Here is a 25668-nt window from a genome sequence, read left to right as displayed (position 1 = left end):
CCTACTAACAGAATCTGGATGACTTCGATACACCCTCTGTCCTCTTTTTGCACTCTCAGCAGCTTTTTCTAATGTAAAGTCAAATTCTAAAAGTTGATTTTGCATGGGAAGATTGCTGTGGCCCCCAGATAAAATCAAATTTTATAAACTGATTTTATGTCAGAAAAAAAACAGAGCAGCGGCAAACATGGGAAGGAAAGGTTCCCGAAGTCATCTGGATTTCGGTAGTATGTTTTTTTTATTTAGGTTTGCAGGCAGGAGGCAGTAAGGGTGCATTTTAACCTACAATGGGCATGCACTGGGTGTGCACTAGGCATCCCCATTGCAGCTGAGGCCTCCCCTTTCTGATTTACTGTCGAAAAGTTGTCGACAAAGAGATTTACTGCCACTAAAAATGCAAACGGGGGACATCTGTGGATGGTGTTTTAGGGGCAGAGGACATTGAACCAGATAAAAGAGTAAGCCTGTAACAAAATTTAGCCTGCTAAAAATCGCTTCAGGTTTCCTTTAAGGTTGTATTTAAGAACACAACCATAAAATGCTTCTAACATACAAATCTCCACTGACCAAGAAAGGCAAAGGATTCTAGGAAATAAATTCCTGGCAGCTGGATGGTCAACACAAGTACACAACTTCTGGCAAATTTATCCAAAATAGTAGATTTCATTTAGTACATTTCTGTCCCTTTAAAGGGTCAGTGAAGATTTGTATATTAGGGGGATTTTCTGCTCAACAGAAGTTAGCGATGTCAGTTATTTGATGTTCCATTTAAAACACTATCAAGGCTACACAATGCAAAATAATAATTGTAAAATTAGAAAAATATACACCTGTCCTATGTCCACAGCTGGATTGATACTACAGCCAACATCCATAACCATGTCTGTCCTCAGGTTCTAAAAGAAAGTAAAAAAGGGTGTATTTTTTAAACTTAGTATTTATTATAACTGTTCAAAACAACTGTAACAAAAGGATATCTGAACAGGTGTGGCATACATAGATTTAATAAAAAAAGAAAACAAAAAAGTCAATAGGGAAAATAATTTCAAAGAACATATATGAACATAGTTTAGATTTGATAAAATCAATGCAATAAACGCCTAAAAAAGGATGATTTTAATGGTTTCACAAGAAAAACAACTCCTAGTTTTCATGTTGGTGCTATACTGTATTTCAAATGGCAATGATCCCGCAGGCTAATTAAGGGTATGTAGTGTGGGAGCACCAAGGTCCCTCGGGGTTATCCACCACCCCTGTCAAGAAGCAAGAAAGCAGATATGACCTGAGCTCAACCACAACTGTGGATTCATTCCTTTTATTACGCAGTGTACATAATGCAGACAAACACAATGTTTAGGGTGGGAGCCCTTAGTTTGTTTGTTATTTTGTTTACACTATAACACTAATTACAAGCCCTAATATGCAAAAATAACAGTAATATACCCACATGACAAGTTCCCAAAGTAACTATTTATGTAATTTTGTTTTTTTTAAATGTCACTTTTTTTTACATTGTTTTATTTTGGTAACAATGGAAGAGGGCGAGGTAATGAGTTAATTAAGAGAGGATGTTTTTAATTTTTTTTAATGTAATGTATGTTGGGTGTCTTTTTACTTTTTGGCCACTAGATGTCCCCCTCTATATTCCTGTGTACTGTGAACAGTAAACAGGAAATGATGTGTGTATGTTTTTACTTTCACTTTGTCAGTGACCTCTGGCATCTTACTGATGCTGGTGACCATTGATCACAGGCCCTTGATCAGTGAATTGGAACATGTGTTCCCATTCATGGGTCAGTGTACTAACGAGCAGCGATGTGAATGCGTGTGGGAGCATGCGTGGGCGGTCACAGCAAGGTACATATATCTACGCCCCTGAGGCTAAGATGAAGTCTCAAGGGGCACAGATATACAGTACTGTACCCAATGCATATGTGGTTAAAAGTATTTAATGCCTGTAATTTTTTATCAGCAGTTCGACTGAGTCTCATCTGGAGAAAAACTGTCATTTGCATAGCAGAATATTAACTTTTTCAGGCACAGAAAGAAGAAAAGCATCACAGCATATTTATTTGTGTGCCATGCACTGAACATTCACATGTCTATATCATCATGCCATTTAAAGAGAATCTGTACTCTAAAATTCTTACAATAAAAGGCATACCATTCTATTCATTATGTTCTCCTGGGCCCCTCTCTGCGGTTTCTGCCACTCCCCACTGAGATCAGTTTTAGGCAGTGTTTACAAACAAAAAACATGGCTGCTAACCAGCATGTGATAGGCTGAGAGAAACTGTCTGTGACTCATACAGAGCCTGCATGGGGCGTGGAGTGGGTGTGTATAACTTCAGCCTATCACAAGCAGAGCAGCTCATTCCTTCCTGAGCTGACAAAGCCGGCAAAGGAGAGAAGATTAGATTAGCTAACAGAGATATTACAGCGACTTTGCAATTAGAAAAGGCTGCAGTAAGACAGACCACATTAGAACAGGTATAGGAACTTATAGGATAGAAGAAATAAGGCTGAAAATGTTGTTACAGAGTCTCTTTAAGGTTTCCTTTAAAGGCTATGTTCTCAAAAAGACTTTCTCCTCCCTCACTCTCACCTACCTAATACAAAGAACCCCCCAAATCCCATCTCACTCACCTATAGCAGTCCTCAACCTTTAGAACTTAGTGATTAGGCAGATTGTATTTTCTTGCCTGATCACTACTGTATTCCCTAGCATTGGGAAGTATCAAATATCTCTCCCTTCTCTTTCTGCCTCAGGAAAAACATGTACATACGGTGCATAGCAGTTGTTTACAAAGAAAAACATTGCTGGGGTCCTCCATGCGTTTATGACTACCAGACTATGTCCCCACTTAGCTTTTCATTTTCTTTTTGCATGTAAACATTTTTACTGCCAAAACTTTACTGAAAGATTAAATTAAACGATTGCATTCACTTTTGTCTGCATGTACCTTGTGATCTCCAGTCAGACAGTCTATTTCCACCTCTGAACAAGCCACTCCAAACACACAGTAGTGGGCTGGATTCCCCTCTCCTTTTTCCCAGTTCATTTCTCTTTCGAATCCTCTATGAAAATAAAGGCTTTAATCATTACCTTCATTGATTAACTATTAATTCTTACATTAAATTGGTCATATATGGAAAAAATCCAGCTGGTTCTGAAAGTCCACTGACTTTCAGAACCAGCTGTTTTTTTTCTATATAAGGTATGACCAATGTCATATGACCAATGTCTGTCCAGCCCATATTGATAAAATGTGTCCCATCCCTTTGATGGATGTTCCCCGTCGGGGTTCAGTACCTGATCCCCTTGGGTGACATTGCTGGGCCAGGCTGCACATTCACATGTCAGCTGTGCAGCTGACAACATAAAATAGTAAGGATGGCCAGACTCAGCCTGCTGGACTTGAGATTACACCTGTGCCATACAAGCTACTGAAGGCAGATGTCGCTGGGCGGTGACTGTGTGATTAGCATGCACTTGTCCTGAAACATCTGGCAGATGGTATAAACTCAGATGTGTAAAACAAGGTATTTCTGTACTTCGGAGGTCAAAGTATAAGTCATTCACTGCTGTAAAATATGCTGTAGGTTTGTTAATAGTTAGTGATGGAGCTACACAACACTCTTCAAAGCTATATTCAGCACATAATATTTATTCTACCATATATGGTCTGATAAAATAATGTAGGGAAAAGTGTAAGTTCAGTTAAATATAGTTATAGAAGGCCTCTGTTCATACATGTAAGCATCATCTAGACAAGGGCTGAATGTTTTTACATGAGAAGTGAAGCCAAGAATAGCAAATTAATAATGTTTATTTTTTTACGACTCTGTTCTAGTGTTGATCATAATGAGTAATTTTGGTCTCCCTAATTCTCATGTAACTTTCACAATTACGATTCTGATCACAACTCCAATGTCATGTATAATCTTTATTTTATGTAAAATAATGCATAATTGCAAAATTAGTTCATAATTATGATTACATAGGAAATTAATATTGAAATAGTCTGAAATATGTTATTATGAATTTGCATCGTAATTACAAGTTTCGCTGAAAATGACTGTTATGCAAAAAATTTAGCTTATCACTACTCTGGACTTAGCATATTATCTGTGTAAGTGCTTTAAATCCTATGGGAGAAAAGCGCTATAGAAATGTTATTGTTATTGTTGTTATTTGTGAAAAAGTGAAAGGTGTACTTTGCAGCGTATACAGTATATGAAGCTTTACAGCAAGTTAGCATATATCTGAATATGTCTATTTCAAATGTACTGGGTTCATAATCACCTGAAATATCCTGTGGCAGACAAACTAATTGACTGCAGAAATGCTTCTTTCACCTAAAACACAAAAATAAACCAATACATATTTATAAGTAATCAGGTAAGTAAGTAATCCACTGTCACAGTGTACAGCATGCACAAGCACAAGTCAGGAGCTCCTCTGGCCATCATTGTACAGAGTACTATGGTCACCTCCATAATCCCAACACAGGAGAGTGTGTTAGGGCCTGTACACACTGCTGTGTTTGTGTTTTTAAAATTGCATGTGCTTTTTTAAATCGCAAGATCTTTTGAAAAATCATGAAAATTGGTGTGACCTATACACACTGATGCGATGGGTTTTTAGAAAAATGCAATCGCAATGATTGCTGAGCTTTTAAAGCAATGGGTTTGAAAAAACGCATGAAAAATGCAATGCATGCAATTTTCATGGTGTGTTTTAGGTAAACAATCAGGAAACCAGGAACATATATAGCCTCAGCAAAATCGCAAACGCACAGAAATCCCAAGTGGAAATTTGATTAAAAAACACAAATGCAATGCCCGCTTGCGATTTTCATTGTGTACAGGCCCTTACAGTGTCCTGAAATCCTCGTAGTAGAATATAATGGCACCACCTTGATTAATTCATTCCCTCAGAATAGACACATTCCTCAGGTAAACTTCCACATGACGAGTAAAACTGGCATTTACTAACCTTACACTTATTTACTCATGTCAGTCTTTTAAATTATACAGAGGTTATAAAGTAAATTCCTATTCAATAAAAAAAGACAACTGTGTTTAAACTTTTGCAGATTAGAAAGGACATTTTCACACAAACTGCACTATTGTTTGGCCATGGCTTCTCAAGCTGTTTGTCTTGAAATGCTGCTTGAGATGTTGTATTTTCAAACTTGTTTACTAGCTCACTATTGCCCTCTAGCTGTGTTTTAGAAGAAGACTTTTTGGCTAAAACCAGAAATCTTAAAAAAAATAAAAAGAAAAAAAAGAAAAAAGCACAAAGTAGCTAATAGTGGCTGCTGGCCACTTGTACCCAAAGCAATGCCTCTCATCAACACTACATCACCCAATCTTTGAATGTTTTCCAGGACTGGCTTATATACAATCCCCCTGACTACAACCACACAATTTGTTGGGCACTGGCTGAATATCAAGACAAGACAAATAACATTTATATTGCGCTTTTCTCCTTGCGGACTCAAAGCGCCAGAGCAGAGCAGCAGCCACTAGGGCGCGCTCAATTGGCAGTAGCAGTGTAAGGGAGACTTGCCAAAGGTCTCCTACTGAATTAGTGCTGGCTTACTGAACAGGCAGAGCCGAGATTCGAACCCTGGTCTCCTGTGTCAGAGGCAGAGCCCTTAACCATTACACCTTCAGCCAACTGCATTGTGAGTGACTCAGTGACAGGCTTGCTACACACACGTGTGTAAGTGCGAGTGGCTAGCTTACAGCTTCAGATTTGCAATAATATGCTCCTGAAAAAATATAATGATTTAGGTGGATAAGGCAATTAACAGCTTAAATTACTTATCCTTATGCAGACAAGGACAATATGTCAGTGCTTTGCAAAGGCAACTCATACAATTTTTTTTTAAAACTTCGACACAATGCTAAGCCCAGAGAGCACATTTTCATAGTGTGTGTGTGTGTGTGTGTGTGTGTGTGTGTGTGTGTGTGTGTGTGTGTGTGTGTGTGTGTGTGTGTGTGTGTGTGTGTGTGTGTGTGTGTGTGTGTGTGTGTGTTTGTCAATCAGTTGTGACCATGTGTAGCCCAATGCATAGTAATGGTAGATGCCAAGCTTTATTTCCCAAGATCCCTGCATTGCAGTTAGAAAGTGGATGACTATTTTAGGATACCGGACATGTGTAGCTTGCAGGAAGAAGCTGGAGAGAACATTTGTAAAACCTTTAGAAGAAGCTAGCTAGGACGTAGAGGTCTTAGGCCTTTATGAACTGGTGCACAGCTGTAGGTAAACATGGCTACACAATAGGTCTTTGAATTTGAAAATGGTGAACACGTTTGTTTGTGAGCATAGTGTCTTGTGCAGCACAATGATGTTGGAAGCCTCTCTCTAACAAAAACGCTGTCCCGATCACCAGAAGCCGTGTCTCCTGTCAACCTCCTAAGGACCTGTTTCCACTACACGCAGATTGGATGCAGAATGGATGCAGAAAAACTGACTCCAATGAATGGCTATGGGAAAATCTGCATCAGAAAAATTGCGTTTAGTAGAAACAGGCCCATAGGCATTCATTGGAGTCTGTTTTTCTGCATCCATTCTGCATCCAATCTGCGTATAGTGATAACAGGCCCTTATGGCCCATACTCACGGGCGAGAAATGTTGCCTGTCGCCAGCACACGTGAGCGTGTGGGCGACAGGCCGGCGACAGCTTCTCGCCAGGTCCCTCCGCGTACACACGCGGAAGAGGGACCAGCGGCAAGGCGGAAGCTGTCGCTGACGTTCCTCCTCCCCCCGCCGGAAGCTCCATGTACCTACATGGAGGTTGCTGTCGCTAGTCCGCGTACTCACGCGGACTAGCGACAGTTGCGGCGGGGGGGCAGCGGCGACTGTCGCCATGCGATTGAAAGTTTCAATCGCATGGCGACATAGCGACGGGCGACAGTTCGGGGGCGCGCGCGCGTGCGACGGCCCATACTCACGGGCGACCTGTCGCCGCAACACGCGCGCGCCGCGTGTTGAGGCGACAAAAGTCCCTCGTGAGTATGGGCCATAAGGCTATTTGGGTAGACAGGAAATCATCATCACTACTGTTTACAACTGCTACTGAACACAGATATATGCAAATGTACAGTGTCAGTTCCCAGGGGATTCATAAAGACTTTTGTTACTTTAGCTGCATTCCAGTTTACATTACGCAGGAGGCAAAGAAGGCATTTTGAAGAAGGACAGAGGCTCTGCAATTTTATGGCACAAAGAAGAAGTTATACTTTGATACTATGTTTCTAATTTTGTAGTTATATATTCTGAAAAGTTTGGGATTTTTTCATAATGCATTATTTTCAATTAGTATGTCCTTTTGTTTTCCTACCACTTTCCCTTTCCCGGGACCATTCACTCCCCTTATGAGGGGGAATGGGAGGGTGATAGGAGGGGACATTGCTGCAAGCCTGCCTCTTCCTGTCTGAAAATTTGACATACCATATTTTTCGGACCATAAGACGCTCCGGACCTCAAGACGTACCTAAGTTAAGAGGACAAGACCTGGGAACGTTTTAGTATTTTAGTATTTGGACCATAAGATGCATTGACTCCCCCCCCCCCCCCCCCCCCACACACACACACTTTTAGGGGAGAAAAAGTGCATCTACTGGTCCGAAAAATATGGTAAGCCAAAAGCCAAAATGTTCAAGGAGTGATTATGGAAAAGAGAGGAAATAAGGAGAGGAACGGACAAAGCACAGAGGTATGTGGATCCCAAATTAACATACCTCTCTGCTTACCTTCTGTAGCTCTGTCTTGGGTTAGGAATCCTTTAAAATCCCCACCTTTGACAACAATCTATTTTGCCAAGAATTACATATTTTGACAAATTTAGGCAAAATGGAATTGGATAGTTCAGTTCATCATTGGTGATTAGAAAATAACCATCACCATGAGGGATCATGGAAAGTGTAGTCCTGTGTCTGATGCTTAAAATACATTTAATAATATTTTAAATAGTAGCTTCTTCAATATGATATGTTCACAAAATGAAAAAAAAAAAAATTAAAAAACTTTGACTCACCCAGTCCTTCCAGAAACCTTTCGGATTTGCCTCTTTAATAGGTTCCAGTCGTTTCATGAGTGTCTGGCATGCATTCTGTAGTAAAAGAGTACTATCTCAATACAAAAACAGTAACTCTACACCTAACATAGCTACTGTATGCTATATAAATTATCTTTACATCAAATGATACAGTACTGCATTATACACTGTAGCTTATACTTCCTTTTCAGCTAATTATGCCATTGTTTAGGAGGAAAACAATGTTTTTAGTTTGGCTTCATGAATTGTGAGGATTAAAGGCAACTTTTTTTAGCGTGGTTACTTTGCTTTTATGTGCATATAAAATAATAAAAAAAAACATCCCATAGTGCTAAGTTCTAACAATCTGGTAGATTGCAGTGTTTTAGTCTGTCTCCAGTCAGAGGCGTAGCTAAAGGGGGGGGGGAGGGGGTACAAGAAGGGACTTATGTCCCTGGGGCAGTGAGGAAATAGGTCAAAAGAATCCACTCCGGGCTCAACCCTTGATCTAGGACATTATGGCCTCGATTCATCATTGTCTTTGAGATAACTTTTTCCAGTTTGTTTAATTACCGAATTCGAAGTTTAGCGATTTCTAGTTGTATTCATCAAGGTTTTTCGGCATTCGGTGTGAATTCGATAACAATTCGGTAAACATTCGGTAACGTGTCGATATTTCCATTTTACAGCGGTAATTTAACACAAGGCCATAAGATTCCCATGGAATTGTGGGTAAAAGGCAGTCCTTTGAGCATTACGTAGCAACATTCTGAATAGGGCTTAACACCTGGACCAGGATTCTGGAAGTGGTTGGGACAATCCCACAATTTGATAGGAGCCTTTTCTAAAAAATTATAGTGCAGCTAGCAAAATTAGTTAACCCTGGCACTGCCTGTGTTCTCTTACAAGATGATTCAAGAGAAATGCAGATGTTGTGTTATAGCAAATAAATCTATTCTCTTACAAATTTATATGGTTGCAGACCTTATTCTTGCCCTTCTGCGCCTTTGAATCACTCTCAGCTGATACATAACCACTTCAAATGGCTCCATCTTCTCTGTCAGCAATGATCTGACAGGAATAACGACAGAGCAGTGAAGGAGATAACTAATCCTAAATGTAACGCTAAACCACGCCCACTTTCTTTTTCATGAATTGCACTTTCTTCCGTTTTAGCGAATCGTTACCGAATCGTTAACGAATGTTCGCTAACAGCTGTAGATAACTTTGATGAATCCTGAAATGAAGTTAACAAATTCGGTATTTTACCAAACTGTTAACAAATTTGCTAAGTGTTGATGAATCGAGGCCTATATCTCCAAACGGTTTTTATTTCTCATAGATGCGGTCAAACAGCATAGATGGAACAGCACAACGTTTCAGGCAACCAGCCCTTTGTCAAGTGCTCAATGTTCTGGCAAACCATATTCAAATATACAGGGTGGGCCATTTCTATGTGTACACCTTAATACAATGGGAATGGTTGGTAATATTAACTTCCTGTTTGTAGCACATTAGTATATGTGAGGGGGGAAACTTTTCAAGATGGGTGGTGACTATGGCGGCCGTTTTGAAGTTGGCCATTTTGAATCCAATTTTTGTTTTTTTCAATAGGAAGAGGGTCATAAGACACATCAAACTTATTGGGAATTTCACAAGAAAAACAATGGTGTGCTTTAACGTAATGTTTTAACGTAACTTTATTCTTTTTTGAGTTATTTACAAGTTTCTGACCACTTATAAAATGTGTTCAATGTGCTGCCCATTGTGTTGGATTGTCAATGCAACCCTCTTCTCCCACTCTTCACACACTGATAGCAACACCACAGGAGAAATGCTAGCACAGGCTTCCAGTATCCATAGTTTCAGGTGCTGCAGGTCTTCACAGCATAGACAATTGCCTTCAGATGACCCCCAAGATAGAAGTCTAAGGGGGTCAGATCGGTCCCCGGGCGCTGAAAACCCTAGCTAGGCCTCTGTCTCCAGTAAATGGATTAGTCCAGTTGTAGAAACTAAGTAACAAACTCACACTTTGTGCTGCTAATTTCTCCTATAGCAAGGAGAATGCTTCTGGAAACTCTAATGGCTACTGCACTCCTAATTGCACAAAGCGTATAGAGTCTGAGAGAGTCAGAACACCTAATGTGCACTCATTCTGGTTCAGTAATTTGTAGTCATAAAACTAAAGATTCACTACTGCAGCCAGGCAAGTAGCATTTTCAAAATGGAGTCAGGAATGCATCATTCTGATTTCTTCACTTCAAGTTTGCAGTATAGGTTAGCTAGGTACATGTGCCTTCAGTATAGGTTAGATAGGTATATCTGCCATCAGTATATAGGTAGTAGATCGCTACCTCAATCCGGCAGCTGAGGTTCCAGGAGCGCTCTGGCGAGCAAAGGGCGGCGGGCGGCTGGCAGCGTGCGGCATGCATGGTTGTAACACGCCCGGCACTGCCCCCAGCCATGATGTCCTGGCCACGCCACCTCTCTCCTCCCCTGCTTCCTTATTGGCCAGAGGCAGTCAGCAAAACTTGATGAGATGTGGCCATGCGGCTGTGTTCTGCAGTTGCCGGCCGCAACATTTAATGGGACGCGGCCGTAAGGCCACGATCTACAGAGAAGGCAGTCGCGATCTACTAGTAGATCGCAAACAACCTATTGGGCAGCCCTGCCTTAAAGGGTACCTGAGGTGACATAATAAGATAGACATGTGTACAGAGCCAAGCACACAAATAATTATCCTGTGTTCCTTTTCATTTTTTTCTGTCTGAAAGAGATAAACATCAGCTATGCAAGTGACAAGTTTTCCTCCAGTCTGGACCTAGTCGGACTACAGTAACCCTCACTAATAAAGAATTACAACCATAAAACTATTTCCTGGAAGGGAATAGATTGTGATTGCAGGGTAGAGACCAAAAAAGTCAATAGTTCATATATTTTAGCTTCTGGGGGTATTTAAAGACTGTATCAGACATATGAGACCTACAACGACACTGAAGCAAAAAAAAAAAAAAAATACAATAAAACCACTTATGATATAATGAATTGTATGTGTAGTTTGGATAATTTATAGAACATTAGTAGCAAAGAAAAGAGTCTCATTTTTATTTTGAGTTATATAACTTTTTTTATAACACTGCATCATTCTCCAATATTTTCAGTCTACAAATTACACTCTGTATTTTAAATGATGAAACAGAGCAGTGTGAATGACCCTTTGAACTTTCTGGCAGTAAAGCCTTAAACAAACAAGTGAGAGACATGTTGAGATAATGACTCCAGAAAACAGCACTGTAGCCGACCAAGCTTGGTCCGAGAGTTCAGGCAAGCTCTTTTGCATAGATAACAACTGAAGTTTCTTAAAGAATACCCGAGGTGACATGTGACATGATGAGATAGACATGTGTATGTACAGTGCCTAGCACACACATAACTAGACTGTGTTCCTTTTTTTCTTTCTCTGCCTGAAAGATTTAAATATCAGGTATGTACTGTAAGTGGCAGTTCTTGTCTGAGTCAGGACTGGGTCAGACTAAAATGTGACCCTCATTGATAAGAAATTACAACTATAAAACATATCCCTAGTAGAAAATGGCTTCTGAGAGCAGGAAAGAGATAAAAACGGTCAATGGTTCATAGATTTTGGCTCTGGCATACTTTAATGAATGGGTCATTGAGCAAAAACAATAAAACAGTAAAAACTTAAAAAGTAGGTTTAAATATAAAATAAAACTGTGCAATATCTTAAAAAGTAATTTTTAGGAGAAAGAGGATAGGTACAATTGTTTATTTCATTAGTTCATTTTCCTCTCGGGTGTCCTTTAACTCTTTCTGTACTGTAAACAATATGAGACTCATATCTGTGCTACTAATGTTCTATTTCTTAGCTGTACTACACATACCATACATTATATCATAAGATTATTTTCACTTCAGATTCCCTTTAAACATGCTTTTTTTTGCCAATAAACAGCAAATAAAACTGTAAGATTTTTTTTTTTTAAAAGTCATTTTTAGGGTTAGGAGAATAGATACAATTGTTTATCTCATTAGTTTATTTTGTCCTCAGGGTTCCTTGAAGCCTATATCTGGCAACAATCTCATGAATATACAAACTGTTGACCATAGCAGGTCTCACTGTGCTCCACACTGAAACTTTATCCATATTGCAAAAATGCTATTTCGTGTGAAGCTATCATTTTTCAAGGTGACCACTGGCCTGATTATGCTTACACATTCAACTGACTACCTCTATCTATGAACCCGTTTAGTCCTTTACTAGCCTGAACTAAAACATATACAGTAATAGAACACAGGCTACATGTCTGTATTGAAATGATAGAAATGAGTCACTGTAATAAGTTAATCGAGGTAAATATTTACCATCACCGCCATTCCATTAACATCTGTCCCTAAGGAGCCTCCAGATGTCATTGTGTTGGGGACAGAATCGGTACTTGTCTCACAGATATGTACTTCTGTAATAGGGATTTGCAGTTCTCTGCTTGCAATCTAGAACACATAAGGAATAATAGAATTATTTGATACAAAAACTGAGAATTGAAATTTTATCTGCATTGAAGTAAATGTGCACAGTGGTTACACATTATTCAAACACCTCCAATCCTGACACTCTTAGCAATATTACAAATTTGCATATTATTTTCCTGGGTGTAGCTCTGGAACAAACATTCCTTGTTAAGTTCTTCCTGAATGTAACCGCCCTTTGCGTATTTTAGTATCAAATGTTCAGTTTATATAGCTCAGGTGTACACCCGGTTCTCAATAACATTATTATTCAGGAAAAACAGAACCTAAGCATATACATAAACGTGTTACTAAGGCTAGGTAATTGGGGCTGGGGATGTTTATACTTGAGGGAGAATTGGGCTCAGATGTGGGGAAGTTAAAGATAGGAATTGAGAAGGTGTTTAGAGTTAAGCATAGGGAGACAGATGAGGAATTGCATTAAGGAGAGTTAGCTATGGTTAAAAAAATGGAGTTGCTAAGTGTGATATCTAGGGAAGTATCAGGGTTGTGAATGGAAGGGATGTTTAGGTTAGGTGTCACCTGAGACGGTTAGTGTAAGACTGGGTCAGTTAGGATGAGGCACTGGGCAGGTCCATGTGTACTTGTTTATATTGGCAAAATGGAGATAGCAGTAAAATAGCAGATACAGGAACACAAAATAATCATTACAAATTATGCACTTGGAAAGAAATAGTATGAGACCTTTGCAACATGCCATTTTGCCTTAATACATCATATAGCCGCTCAATTACAGTAGCTTGTAGTTGAGGGAATTACGATTTTGTCAAAAGGTGGTGATAGGAAAAAAGTTCTGTTGCAGCACAAAACTAGGTGGATAAGAAAAGGTTGATTGTGTTTAACCACACGGCCATAATGAGTGTTTAAGCTTGACGAGCTTTCTCTGATTTTTTTTCCTAAGGCAAAAATGAAGACTGTCAGTGAATGTCTAAAACAGGACATTGGTATTGAGAACTGTGGTTGTTATAGTACCTATTTAAATGTAATAAATTTACTACTGTATAACCTTATTCTGGGAAGAGCTGTCCTAAGTTTTCAGCTGGGGTAGACAAGGGATCATGTAGTTCCCCAGATGAATTCTATTTAAAGGGACCCTGTAACAAAAAAAACCCTCTGGGGGATACTTACCTCGGGACGGGGAAGCCTCAGGGTCCCAATGAGGCTTCCCCCTCCTCTGTAGCTTGGGGAAATCCAACGCTGGCTCCCCCGAAAGTCCCATAACAAGTCGTGACAAGGGTGCACCTGTGCGAGTAATATTTACCAACCATGATCCTGGTGGCTCACTAGTGGAGCCACCAGGATCATGATCTCCGTTTGGAATAATAGCTGAACACGGCCGAATCAGCTCTACTGTGCAGGCGCAAAGCGGATACGACTGGGTCCAGTTATTTCCGCCTTAACCCGAACAGAGAGCTGCTAGTGCACCTACGCAGGATCGCAATAGGTAAATATTTACCTCGCCGCTGTTCACGGGGCTGCAGCGCTGGATTGCGGGGACACCGGACAAGGGAGGGAAGCCTCATTAGGATCCAGAGGCTTCCCCTTCCCAAGGTAAGTATTTCCCAGAGGGTCTTTTTCTTTACAGGCTTTCTTTAATACTACTTTTGACACTGTGGTTACGAATTCTGTATTTTGTCACCCATTCTGTATTTTGTATATTGGTGTATACCATTTGTCTGTATTATTATGTACCCCATGTTTATTTCTTACTGTGTACAGCACCATGGAATATGTTGGCACTTTATAAAATAATAATAATAATAATAATTTGAAATTATAATAGTAGTTTTTGCTATTTTTATGATGTATTTTACATACCAAGTGATTGCTAGTTTACATATCACACGATTGATTAATTTGCATATCATGTGACTTCCTGTGGGTGGGATATTTAGATCTCACTGGAAAGGGGTGTAGTACACCTAAGGAAGGGCAATGCCCGAAACATTTTGTGTACCTCTACTTGCTTCAATAGAGCTTGTTATTGCTGAGCCATTGCTTTGCCATCTCCAAGTTTGTTCATCAGTATGGGTTGTGCAGAAGTGGTGTCCCTGCAGGAATCTTGCATTGACAAACTTGTTCAGGAGCAGTAAACCAGTGTAGTGTGGTAGGTATGGTATTTTGCAGTGTAAGAAAGTTAAAGATGGGCACTGAGAAGGTGTTTAGAGTAAGGCATAGGGAGGCAGATGAGGTTATGCATTAAGGAAAGATGGCCAGATTTACAAAAGGTGTGGCATCAAGGAAATTATTAGGGTTGCGAATGGAAGGGATGTTTAGCTTAGGTGTCACCTGAGATGATTAGTGTAAGACTGTGTCAGTTAGAATGAGGCTCTGGGCAGGTCAAGGTTAGGCAAGAACATCTCTTAAACGTCCCTTTATTGCCATAAACATCCCTTTATTGATGCTTCAATGAGGAGAGACAAAGACTTTTTATCCATAAGTAGCAAGTTTTAAGTAAAATATATAAAGATTGTTTTTACAGAAATGTGAGATGAAAATCTTCTGAATTATGTATGATAAAAAAGAAGTAAAGCAACTTAGTTCAGTTGGCCACAGAAATAATCAAATAGTGAGAAAAGAAAAGCTGAGTATCACCAGTCATATTATTAATGATGAACATGGAGAGATAAAGTGATTTTTTAATACACAATAAGAGACTGCTATGCACAGTAATCAGTTATCACAATGGTATGTCTACCTGCAAAATTTTTGTGTGGACTCCTTGTCCCAGTTCCACTCCACCATGACTGACCAACACGGATCCATCCACATAGATGTGAACAAGAGCTGCTGCCTAGGATTAAGAAAGTACTGTTATTTTATTTTTTTATAATATTGTGTTTAGACATTTTGTAATCTGATCGTAGGAGTTTAGGAACACCCATACCTTTGTTAAAATCTCAAATGTTAAAATAAAAAAAACCAAAAAACTAGAAATTCCTTGTTCTGATATTTTGAAGCAGTGTTCACTTGAGACTTAAAGACTCTTTCCATCAAAAATTGCCCTCTGTGTAAGGAGCTAACACCATGCAGATCTAGAACACTCACCTTCCTTTGAAGGTGAGTGTTTCACCAGTCAGCATCCTCCTTGTACTACGGGAAGGAATGAAGAATCCTGCAACAGTTATGTGAAGAAGGTGCTTGAAGAAACTTTTAAAAATAAATGATATGTTGCTTCTTCTTAGTAAGGTACCTCCATACAATTTTCTCAAATCCAGTCAAGCGTTTCATTTGAAACAATTTCCAATATGTTATATTTTGGTAATTACACAATACCTGCATGTACACTGTATTTATGTGGGTATCCTTCCCAAACTCTAGTTCCCACCGACAACTGAAACACATATTGGTATGTCATTTGCCTCCCCCAAAATAAAGAGACTGTAATGTGTTAGGGGCATTTGACTGTGAACTCCACTGACGGTCAGATTATAAAGTAAATAGTTCAATGACCAATGTAAAGCACTAGAATAAAAAGCATCAACAATAATAATAATAGCATATATGTTTGGCACACATTCTCTGAGAGTTATACACATACCTGTCCAAAAAACTTCACAAGGGATCCAATGGGAAATTTCATGGGAATGATGGCCAGTCCCTTCTTCTTCCAGAAATTCTGCTTGTTAAATTCCTCAATGGCCAGCCGTCTGTTGTGGTAGGAGGACTTCTCCATGCATTCATTCCAGCACATTATCAGAGTTCTGGCATCTATCTCCTGTTTAAGATGAGTTTCAGCAATCCCCCTGTACAAATTTTTTTCCCTCACCTAAAAAATATGAAATTCAGTTAAATGGAATAGTCAAAGCAGTGGTTCTCAAACTACGGGGTAGCCATTACTGCAGAGATATATGAAAGGCTTTTCTAGTGGGTCAAGTTTTAATTTGAAACTTTTTTTTTTTTATATATAATATAAATATAAAAGTTAACTAAATCAATATGAAATCTGTAAAACATTGAAAAGCTGAAGAAGACTTAAAATGCTTCTCCTTTGATGATTTGAAAACCATCAACTTCTAGCCAATGATGCCCTTCAAGTACAGTGGGTATACAAAGGAATCACCCTCTTTGAAATGTTGAATTTTTTTTTGTTTGCAGTCTTAAATGAAGATATGCAAAAATATTTTTTACAGCTGTATTGCCTCATATTCTAATCATCCAGTGAAAGATGTAATAGCAGCAATTCAGAAAAAAATAAAGAATCACTGAGATAGATTTATATTTATATATACAAATATTTGTAAACTCAAACAGGTGAAACTAAACATCTTTGTTGCCCACCAAACTATTTAGCTTCCACCTCTAATAAAATGTAATCATTTTGATTAAATCAGAAAAAAAACATCTTTTCCTAGAGCATTCCAGTGTATGGTAGAGCAACTGGAAGCAAGCAATCAGCTATGGGAAGCAAAGTACTGTCAACAAATCACATGACAAAACTTGTGGGTGGGCACAAGTGAGAAAACAATTAAAGACTTCATCAGGAGCACAGTTAAGTCTATAATTAATCAGTGGAAAGTGATTGGTACTAGTACTGGAACCTTTGCAGGTGCAGGCAAAATACTGTTAAATTCTTCAAAAAACCTGCTGCCCTATACCAGAAAGATGTAAAGCAGAAGAATGTTCCGCTTCAAAAATGACCAGAATCAAACAGCAAAATTGATCATCCAGTGGCTGAGGAGAAAAAGGTAAACACCCTTTCCTGGACTGTGACGGTAGCAGAAAAAAAGGGCGCCGGCGGTTAGTGGACGAAATGGGCGCCGCCATAGACTCTAATGCATTTATCGTTATTACAGTAAAAAAAAGCAGAAAAAAGAGCGCCCGATAAATATCATTAACAACATTAGAACATTAAAGTTTTGAAGTAGGTTATCATAATAGAAGTTAGCATTAGGTACCACCCGGGGGGTGGTTAGGGTTAGGCACCACTGGGGGGGGGGGGTTAGGGTTAGGCACCACCAGGGGAGTGGTTAGTTTTAGGTACCATTAGGGGACGGTTTTGTGTAAGAGTTGGGTTGGGTTAAGCTGTATTGTTGAATTACATAAAGATTTTTTAACATTAATATATTTTCGTTATCAACTCCCATCTGTTTTAAAATGGTATTTATCATTAACCAAGTTTGTTATTGATGTTTATCGTTACTGAGATTTTGTTATCTAACGGCGCCAATTGGTTAGCTAACCAGGCCCTTTTTTCACGCACTCACTATTATATCTTTAAATTGACTATTAAAAATTGAATTGAAAAAAAAATTTACATTAAAATGTTTCTATACCACGACACTTGACAAACAGTCGGTATATAGCACTATCAAAGATTTTTTTTTTTTTTTTAATCAGACAATCTGGACATTACCACAAGAATAGCAAAACTGTATTGATCACCAGGAGAATAAATGAAAGGAGCTGAAGTGTAACCCAGATGGTTAGTGCTTCAATAGCAATGTAAAAAGAAAAAAACACATATATCCAGGCACATCACCCCTGATTAGGACCTTTAAATAAGTTATTAAGGAAAGGGAGGTGCTAAAGGGGGTGTGTGCAGAATTTTTTGCAAAAATTGCAAAAAAATTAATCCTTTGCACACAAATGTTCAAACAAATGCATTCACAGATTCACTCATCCAGGTACCCCTGTTATCCCTACAGCTAGGTTAAAAGCCGGGGTCCTAGTTCACAAAGGAATGCATTATCTTGCTTAGTCACCTACACTGCGCAAAAGTACCCAGCAAGAGAATGTATTTTAACTTAGCTGTAGGGATAACAGGGGTGCCTGGATGAGTGAATCTGTGAATTCATGTGTTTGAACATTTGCATGTGAGTGTGCAAAGGGTTAATGTTTTTTTTCAATATCAATGTAATTAATGTGAGATTAAAACATTTCTCTATGATACTCAGAATAATATAAGAAAAACGACAAAAATGGGTTTGCGGCATGTGATGGAGGAAAATGGACCCAGCTAACTTTGGGTCTATCTAGTGATTTTAGATGGCGCAAGTATGGTAATTCTCTCCTGTCTACTAATCACTGCACTCACCTTCTCAGGTGGAAGTCCAACCTTAATGGCAATTTCATCCATCCAAGTATCAGTTACAAACGCAGCCTGTGGATACCCAAACCCTCGGAAGGCAGTGTTAGATGGTAGGTTGGTCTTGCAGGCAATTCCTTTACACCTTAAATTGGGTATCTTATAGCCACTGTCCAAGTACAAAATGCCAACCTCAGCTACCTAAAAAAACATCAAAAAAGCAGATTACAGATACCATGGTTTAGAGTCACAGTTGTGGTCATGGAGATCAGTGACTGCAGTTGTACAGGATGATGCCATGAAACTAGATTGTATTCACCAATATTGGTGTCAGTGCACAGCCAGCACCACAAATCAGAATCTTTGTTTCTTTAACTACCTAACGACCGCGTCACGCCAATGGGCATGAACACGGTGGCAGCCCCAGGACCGCCTAATGCCAATTGGCGTCAAGTCCTGGAGCTGCAGTTTCCCAGGGAACGGCCGCGCGCATGCGCAATCGCTCCCTGCCAGTTTGCGGTGCGGAGCTCCGTTATTAGCCTGTTAGCCGCCGATCGCGGCTAACAGGCTGTTTGTAAACGAAAGGGGAAACAAAATCCCCTTTATTTACATCTGTACAGTGCTGCAGTCTCCAGCAGCGCTGTACGAGATCGGCGATCCCCGGCCTGTTATTGGCCGGGGATCGCCGTCCTCTAATAGGGTGATGTCTATGAGAGGCGGAACAGGACGGATCGCCGTCCTGTTCAATACAGGATCTCGGAGGAGAGGGGGGATGGGAGAGAGGAGGGAGGGAGAGATAAACAGCCTTATACAGGCTGAAGTAAAAAAAAAACGAAAAAAACTTCCACAGCGATCGGACACCTCCGGCGGCATTTCCTCTTAGGGACAAAATTAGGAGGGGAGTCTGATCACTGGGCTGCAGGAGGCTGAAAAGCCTGCACAGCCCAGTGCAGCAAAAAAGGGCTGGTCGTTAGGGGGGTTTAGCACTGTAGTCCTCAAGTGGTTAAACAGCTGAATCCCTGCATTGGCTATTCCACACAGCTGCTCTACTATCCTCCAGCTTTCATTGCACCTTTTATAATATTTTTTTTTAGATTTTTTTTGTATCATCTGTAATATTTGAGAACGTCGATGACAAATCATGCAGTCACTATCTTCTCTCTATAACAAAATCCAATGAAAGCAGAAGCCTGCTGGTTTAACCGGAAGATTCACAACTGCAGAAGCTATGTGCATTGGATGCATGAAAAGTTACAGGAAAGAGAGAGAAAGGAGAGGAAGAGGATATATGACAAAAGGTGAATGACAGAGGAAAAGAACATGTTTTACATCACTTAAAGGAAACCTGAGATAAAAATTATTAAAGCATTTATACTTACCTAGGGGTTCCTTAGGCCCCCTTTAGGCCATTGGCTCCCTCGCTGTCCTCCTAGGCCACTCCGATCATCAGCTGGCTGGCCCGGTCTATTCTTCGAGTCGCTGTGAATCCCGCTGTACTGCGCATGCACGGCCTGGCCGCGCAGTTCAGCCTGACTGAACCGACTGGAAAAAGAGACCAGGCTGGCCAGTGGACGATCAGAGTGCAAGGGAGCTAACGGCCTAAAGGGGGGCTGAAGGAAGCACCAGGTAAGTATAAATGCTTTAATAGTTTTCATTGCAGGTACACCTTAAATGTAAGTTTATACATTATTTCTAAGAGCCTAAATCTAGAACATAATAAGCATAATAAGCCTTACATAATAAGCATAATACCCTTCTCTATACATGCATAAAGCATCAACCTCCTCATTTACTTACTGTATTTTTTGGACTATAAGACTCACTTTTTCTCCCCAAAAGTGGGGGGGGAAGTCACTGCGTCTTATAGTCCAAATGCAGGGAGTTCCTGACTTGTGAATGCCTGCCAATACGACCCTCCAACCTACCGCAATGTTGGGGACTCTGTACTCTGCCCATGCAGAGGAGGACAAACTGAGGACACGGGGACACAAAGGGGCATAGAGGAGGACACAAGGGGACACACAAAGCAAAGAGGAGGACACAAGGAGGACAGAGTCGGACACAGGAGGACACAAGGGGGATGGAGGAAAACACAGGGAGACACGAGGTACAAGGGGGCATGAGGTACAAAGGGGGACATAATCTACAAGATGCCCCTTCACCATGGATGCACCAGGTTTAGTATATATTTTTTTCCCCTGATTTTAGTCCTATAAACCTAGGTGCGTCTTATGGTCAGGAGCGTCTTATAGTCTGAAAAATACGGTACATGCTCGTCCACTCTGTATTAAAATTTTGTTGGGGTATACACCCTACTTCTTGTCCTCCATAGGTTTTTTGCAGTGTATTAAACTTCTGCTTTAAATGCACATCTATTGCCTGCACACCAGGTTACTGCATTTCTAACAGGGCATATATGCAACAAACTGTGCTATGCACTAATTTGCTAGCAATGTTAACCATTTCCCCACTGCCAGTACAGTTATTTATGCCTCTGGAAACCTCACTTACGGTAACAACCAGGGGCATAGATATACATACTCCTTTATTCACCCCCATTCCCGATCGCTGCACTGCTGCCATTCAATTCCATTGCAATCCCGCCGTTCTGTGATCAGTGAATAGGAAACAGCTTGTTCCCAACCTTATCACAGTGCTTGCAATGAATGAAAGCCGGCATCAGCGAGATGCCGGCATTCATTAACAAAGCAAGAATGTAAATAGTTACACTTTCTACTTCCCATATACCAGTGATCAGAATCAGAATCAGAATCAGATTTATTTCGCTAAGTGTGACGGATGCCGCACTCAGAATTATTTTTGGTACACATTGGCATTGGACATAGCACATTACATGAAATAAGAAACAGACATAAAGCAAAAAGTAAAAAACACAGACAGTATAGACACAAGCGTTCCGATGTAGGGGCCTATATACCATTTGGCAGTAGTGCGAGGTGACCGTGACGCTATGCTCCGAGGACATTCTGAGTGGGGATGCTCTAGTTAAGAAGGAGCACAGCTTGGGGGAAGAATGAGTTCCTGTGTCTGGAAGTTTTAGTTGGAATAGCTCTGTAGCGGCGGCCTGAGCGCATGTGGTTGAAGAAGCGACTGCCGGGGTGGCGGGGGTCTTGTGCAATCCTGTTTGCCCTGTTGCTTAGCCTAGATGCATGAAGGAGGTCCAGTGGTGGCAGCGGAGTCCCGATGATTCTTTCCGCTGCTTTGATCACTCTTTGTAATTTGTATTTGTCGCTTGCGGTGGCACCGGCATACCATACGATGATAGAGGAGCAAAGGATAGACTCAATAGTGGCTGTGTAGAAGCTTTTCATCAGCTCTTGGGGCATACCGAACTTCTTCAGCTGTCTCAGGAAGAACAGCCTTTGCTGGGCTTTCTTTTGGCATTTGGTGGTGTTTTCTCCCCACCTCAAATCTTTGGTGATGGTTGTGCCCAAGAACCGAATGTTGGTTACTCTGGCCATCTCAGTGCCTTCAATGATCACTGGATTGAGAGGGGGAGGGCGCTTCCTGAAGTCCACAATCAGCTCCACAGTCTTTGCAGCGTTAAGGACAAGCCTGTTGCTCTTACACCAGTTGCAGATACGCTCAATCTCGCTACGGTAAGCGCTTTCATCCTCTCCGTTGATCAGGCCGAGGATAGTGGTGTCATCCGCAGATTTAACGACCTTAACACAGTCTGAGGTTGAGACGCAGCAGTTCGTGTACAGGGAAAACAGGATCGGGGACAGAACACACCCTTGGGGAGCACCAGTGTTAGTGGTTCTCTCCTGGGAGGAGCAGCTGCCGAGTCTTACTAGTTGCTTCCTGTTGGTGAGGAAGTCCTTGATCTACCCGCAGAGAGTGTGGTCGACTCCCAGTTGCGCTAGGATGTCGTACAGGATGTTTGGGCAGATAGTATTAAAGGCGGAGCTGAAGTCCAGGAAGAGGATTCTGGCGTAGGTGTCTGGCCTGTCTAGATGTTCCAGGATGAAGGCCAGGCTGATGTTGATAGCATCCTCTATGGATCTGTTGGCTCTATATGCAAATTGGAGTGGGTCCTGGAGAGCGTCAGTGGCCCCTTTCAGATGGGCGAGGACCAGTTTTTCAAAGATCTTCATGACGGTTGAAGTAAGGGCAACAGGTCTATAGTTGTTGAGGTCGGTGATGCCTGTTTTTTTGGGGACTGGTATGATGATAGACTTTTTGAGGCAGGTGGGAACTATACCCTCCTTGAGTGATTTCTGGAATATGTGGGTGAGGACAGGGGCCAACTGGCTGGCACAGGTTCTCAAACAGGCGGAGGACGTCCCGTCTGGGCCAGAGGCCTTCCTGGGGTTCAACTTTTGGAGGTGCCTTAGTACATCAGCCTCCTGGATTGCCACCGGCTCTGATAGGCCCTGGTTCATTCTTGGAGGGGTGGCTGTGGGAGGAGCACTAGGAGTGACCACCTTGCCCTGATGGTGATAAGGTTGGTGCTCGAACCTGCAATAGAACTTGTTGAGTTTTTCGGCCAGTTCGAGGCTTGGGGGCGCATGTTGAGGTGGTTGTTTAAGATTCGTGGCGAACCTTTCAGAGGCTGAGTGCCCAAAATCGACTTATCACTGAGTTCCAACATTACAGTGACCAGATTTTTCTGGGTTCAACCTGGGGGGGAGAGAGTTGGGGCTTAAAAACGTAATGATGTAACAGCGAGGCATAAGAAGGCAGTGTTTCCGCCATGATGTGGTGAAACTGTGTGATGCTATTTATTAGTATACCGTAACCCCAAAGCAGCAAATATAGCCAACTATGACCGTTAAATAATAAATGCAGCAACAGTTACCCCAGACACCAGAAAATAAACGCCATGTGGGCAACAGTTCAGCAGAAAATAAACGCCATGTGGGCAGCATTTCAGCAAAAAATAACGCAACGTGGGCAACATTTCAGCAGAAAATAACGCAATGTGGGCAACATGTCAGCAGAAAATAAACGCAATGTGGGCAACATTTCAGCACAAAATAACAATGTGGGCAGGATTTTGGCAGAAAATAACGCAATGTGGGCAACATTTCACCAGAAAATAATGCAATGTGGGCAACATTTCAGCTGAAAATAACGCAATGTGGGCAACATTTTAGCAAAAAATAATGCAATGTGGGCAACATTTCAGCTGAAAATAACGCAATGTGGGCAACATGTCAGCAGAAAATAACGCAATGTGGGCAACATTTTAGCAGAAAACAAACGCAATGTGGGTACCAATTCACCTACAAAAAAAAATAATTTACTCACCTGACAGAAGTCTTCTCTCCCGACGGCAGCGCGCAGCTCCACGATTACCTTCCTGCAGCCAGCCAAAAGTCCTGCACTGACAGGACGTGCTGACGCCTGACCAGGGGCCCCTGTGAGCGGGAAGGGGGTGGGGGCAGAGCTTTCAAAAACATCTCCGTGCATGGATGCTAGTCCTGCTTCACCCCCCCCCCCCAAGACAGATGTGTGCAGCCAGCCGGAACGGAAGGGTAATCTTTTATAGCAGGGCTGCGAGCTGGATGCCTCTTGCCACAGGCGAAGCTGCACTGACAATCTTAAGGGAAGCTTCAGCTCTTCCCTCGGCAGGCATCGGCTCCTCTCGTTTGCTGAAGAGAATCGGCTCTCAGAGCCAGCTCGTGAGCGAATGACCCATCACTAACAGATGGCATGTGGAGTTCTCGGCGGCGGGGGTTGTTAAGATTAGTGGTGGTAGCGGACACCGCACACGCGCCCACAGAGACGGCTCCGCATGCCGCCTCAGGCACGAGTGCCATAGGTTCGCCATCACTGCCATATACTGTTTACAGTACTTTGGAATTTTAGTGTAGTGCCATCCTGTGGCCAAAAAGTAAAAATGCACACACATACACTATTATATATAGTGATACATACATGCCTATCCTATAGTTACCAAAATAAAACACACAAAAAATGACATCATTTAAAAATATAAATAATGAATTACCTTAGGGACTTTTTAATATGTATGTCATGAGGGAATATTACTGTTATTTTTTAAATAAAGGCTTGTAATTATTGATATAGTATAAAAAAAACACTAAACAGAAAAAATACACCTTTATTTCCAAATGAAATATTATTGCTATACATTGTACTTGGGACACAATTTAAATGTTGTAATAACTGGGACAAATTGGCAAATAAAATGTGTGGGTTTAATCTACAATAGCACATTTTATTGTAAAACTATAATGGCTTAAAACTGAGAAATAATTATATTTTTTCATTTTTTTCTTATTTTTTTCTTATTATAAATATTCCCTTTAAAATGCATGCAAAATAAAATAAGTCTGAGCAAAAAGTACTGCTCAAAGAAAGCCTAATTTGTGTTGAATAAAACAATATATAGATCATTTTGATGTGATAAGTAACAATAAAGTTATTGGTGAGTGAATTGGGAGGAGCGTGATGGGAGAATATGTCTGGTTTTTAAGGGGGAAAAAACTGTAGTTGGGAAGTAATTAAAGTTCTGAAAATATAAAGACTTTGTTCTTTGATCAATTATAAAGTAAGAATAAATGGTACTTGTGTATTATCCCGTCTAGAAGGAGACGTGTAAACAGTTTGTCAGTTACACAGGCTGGGAAAGTGTATACAATGTTTCTTCAACAGCTGATTCTTCACTACACAGCAGCTGTTAAGCTACATTGATACACAGCCAGCGTTCTCATTCAATAGAGGTGTTGTGGCGCCTCTTAGTGGACAGAAGTGAAAATTTCATATGAATGCGATGTGTATTAAATACATGAAGAGTGAACACATTTATTTACGTCATAAAATACAGAACGTCATTTCAATTTCGGGAAAAAAATGAGTTTAATACAGAAATCAGCTGTAAACAATTTAATAAGCAACAGGCAATAAATATATTAATTGTTCACAGGCCATAACTATTCGGTGTTTACAGGCCATGAATATTCAGTTTTCAAAGGGAAAGTCCCGAATAGCCAATAAAATGGCAATAAATAAGTCTTCTTCTTTGTGCAGTCTGCACCACATGAATTAGC

At 40.7% G+C, this 25668-nt stretch overlaps 1 protein-coding gene across 1 annotated transcript in view; it reads right to left on the bottom strand.

Annotated features, from left to right (window-relative positions):
* Window positions 1-25668, bottom strand: part of LOC137524807 (aldehyde oxidase-like) — a 195569-nt gene that overhangs the window by 17423 nt on the left and 152478 nt on the right. Inside the window, exons 25-32 of the mRNA XM_068245129.1 lie at window positions 18638-18829; window positions 16142-16369; window positions 15299-15394; window positions 12436-12564; window positions 8053-8127; window positions 4307-4359; window positions 2964-3078; window positions 831-896 (exon numbers count right to left, since the gene is read on the bottom strand). Of these exons, the coding sequence (XP_068101230.1) occupies window positions 831-896; window positions 2964-3078; window positions 4307-4359; window positions 8053-8127; window positions 12436-12564; window positions 15299-15394; window positions 16142-16369; window positions 18638-18829 (954 nt within the window). The remainder of the gene's footprint in view (window positions 1-830; window positions 897-2963; window positions 3079-4306; window positions 4360-8052; window positions 8128-12435; window positions 12565-15298; window positions 15395-16141; window positions 16370-18637; window positions 18830-25668) is intronic.

The sequence above is a fragment of the Hyperolius riggenbachi genome, chromosome 7, assembly GCF_040937935.1.
Source record: "Hyperolius riggenbachi isolate aHypRig1 chromosome 7, aHypRig1.pri, whole genome shotgun sequence".
Taxonomy (NCBI): Eukaryota; Metazoa; Chordata; class Amphibia; order Anura; family Hyperoliidae; genus Hyperolius; species Hyperolius riggenbachi.
The sequence above is the reverse complement of the archived record's forward strand: the minus strand, read 5'-3'. Positions and strand labels throughout refer to the sequence as shown.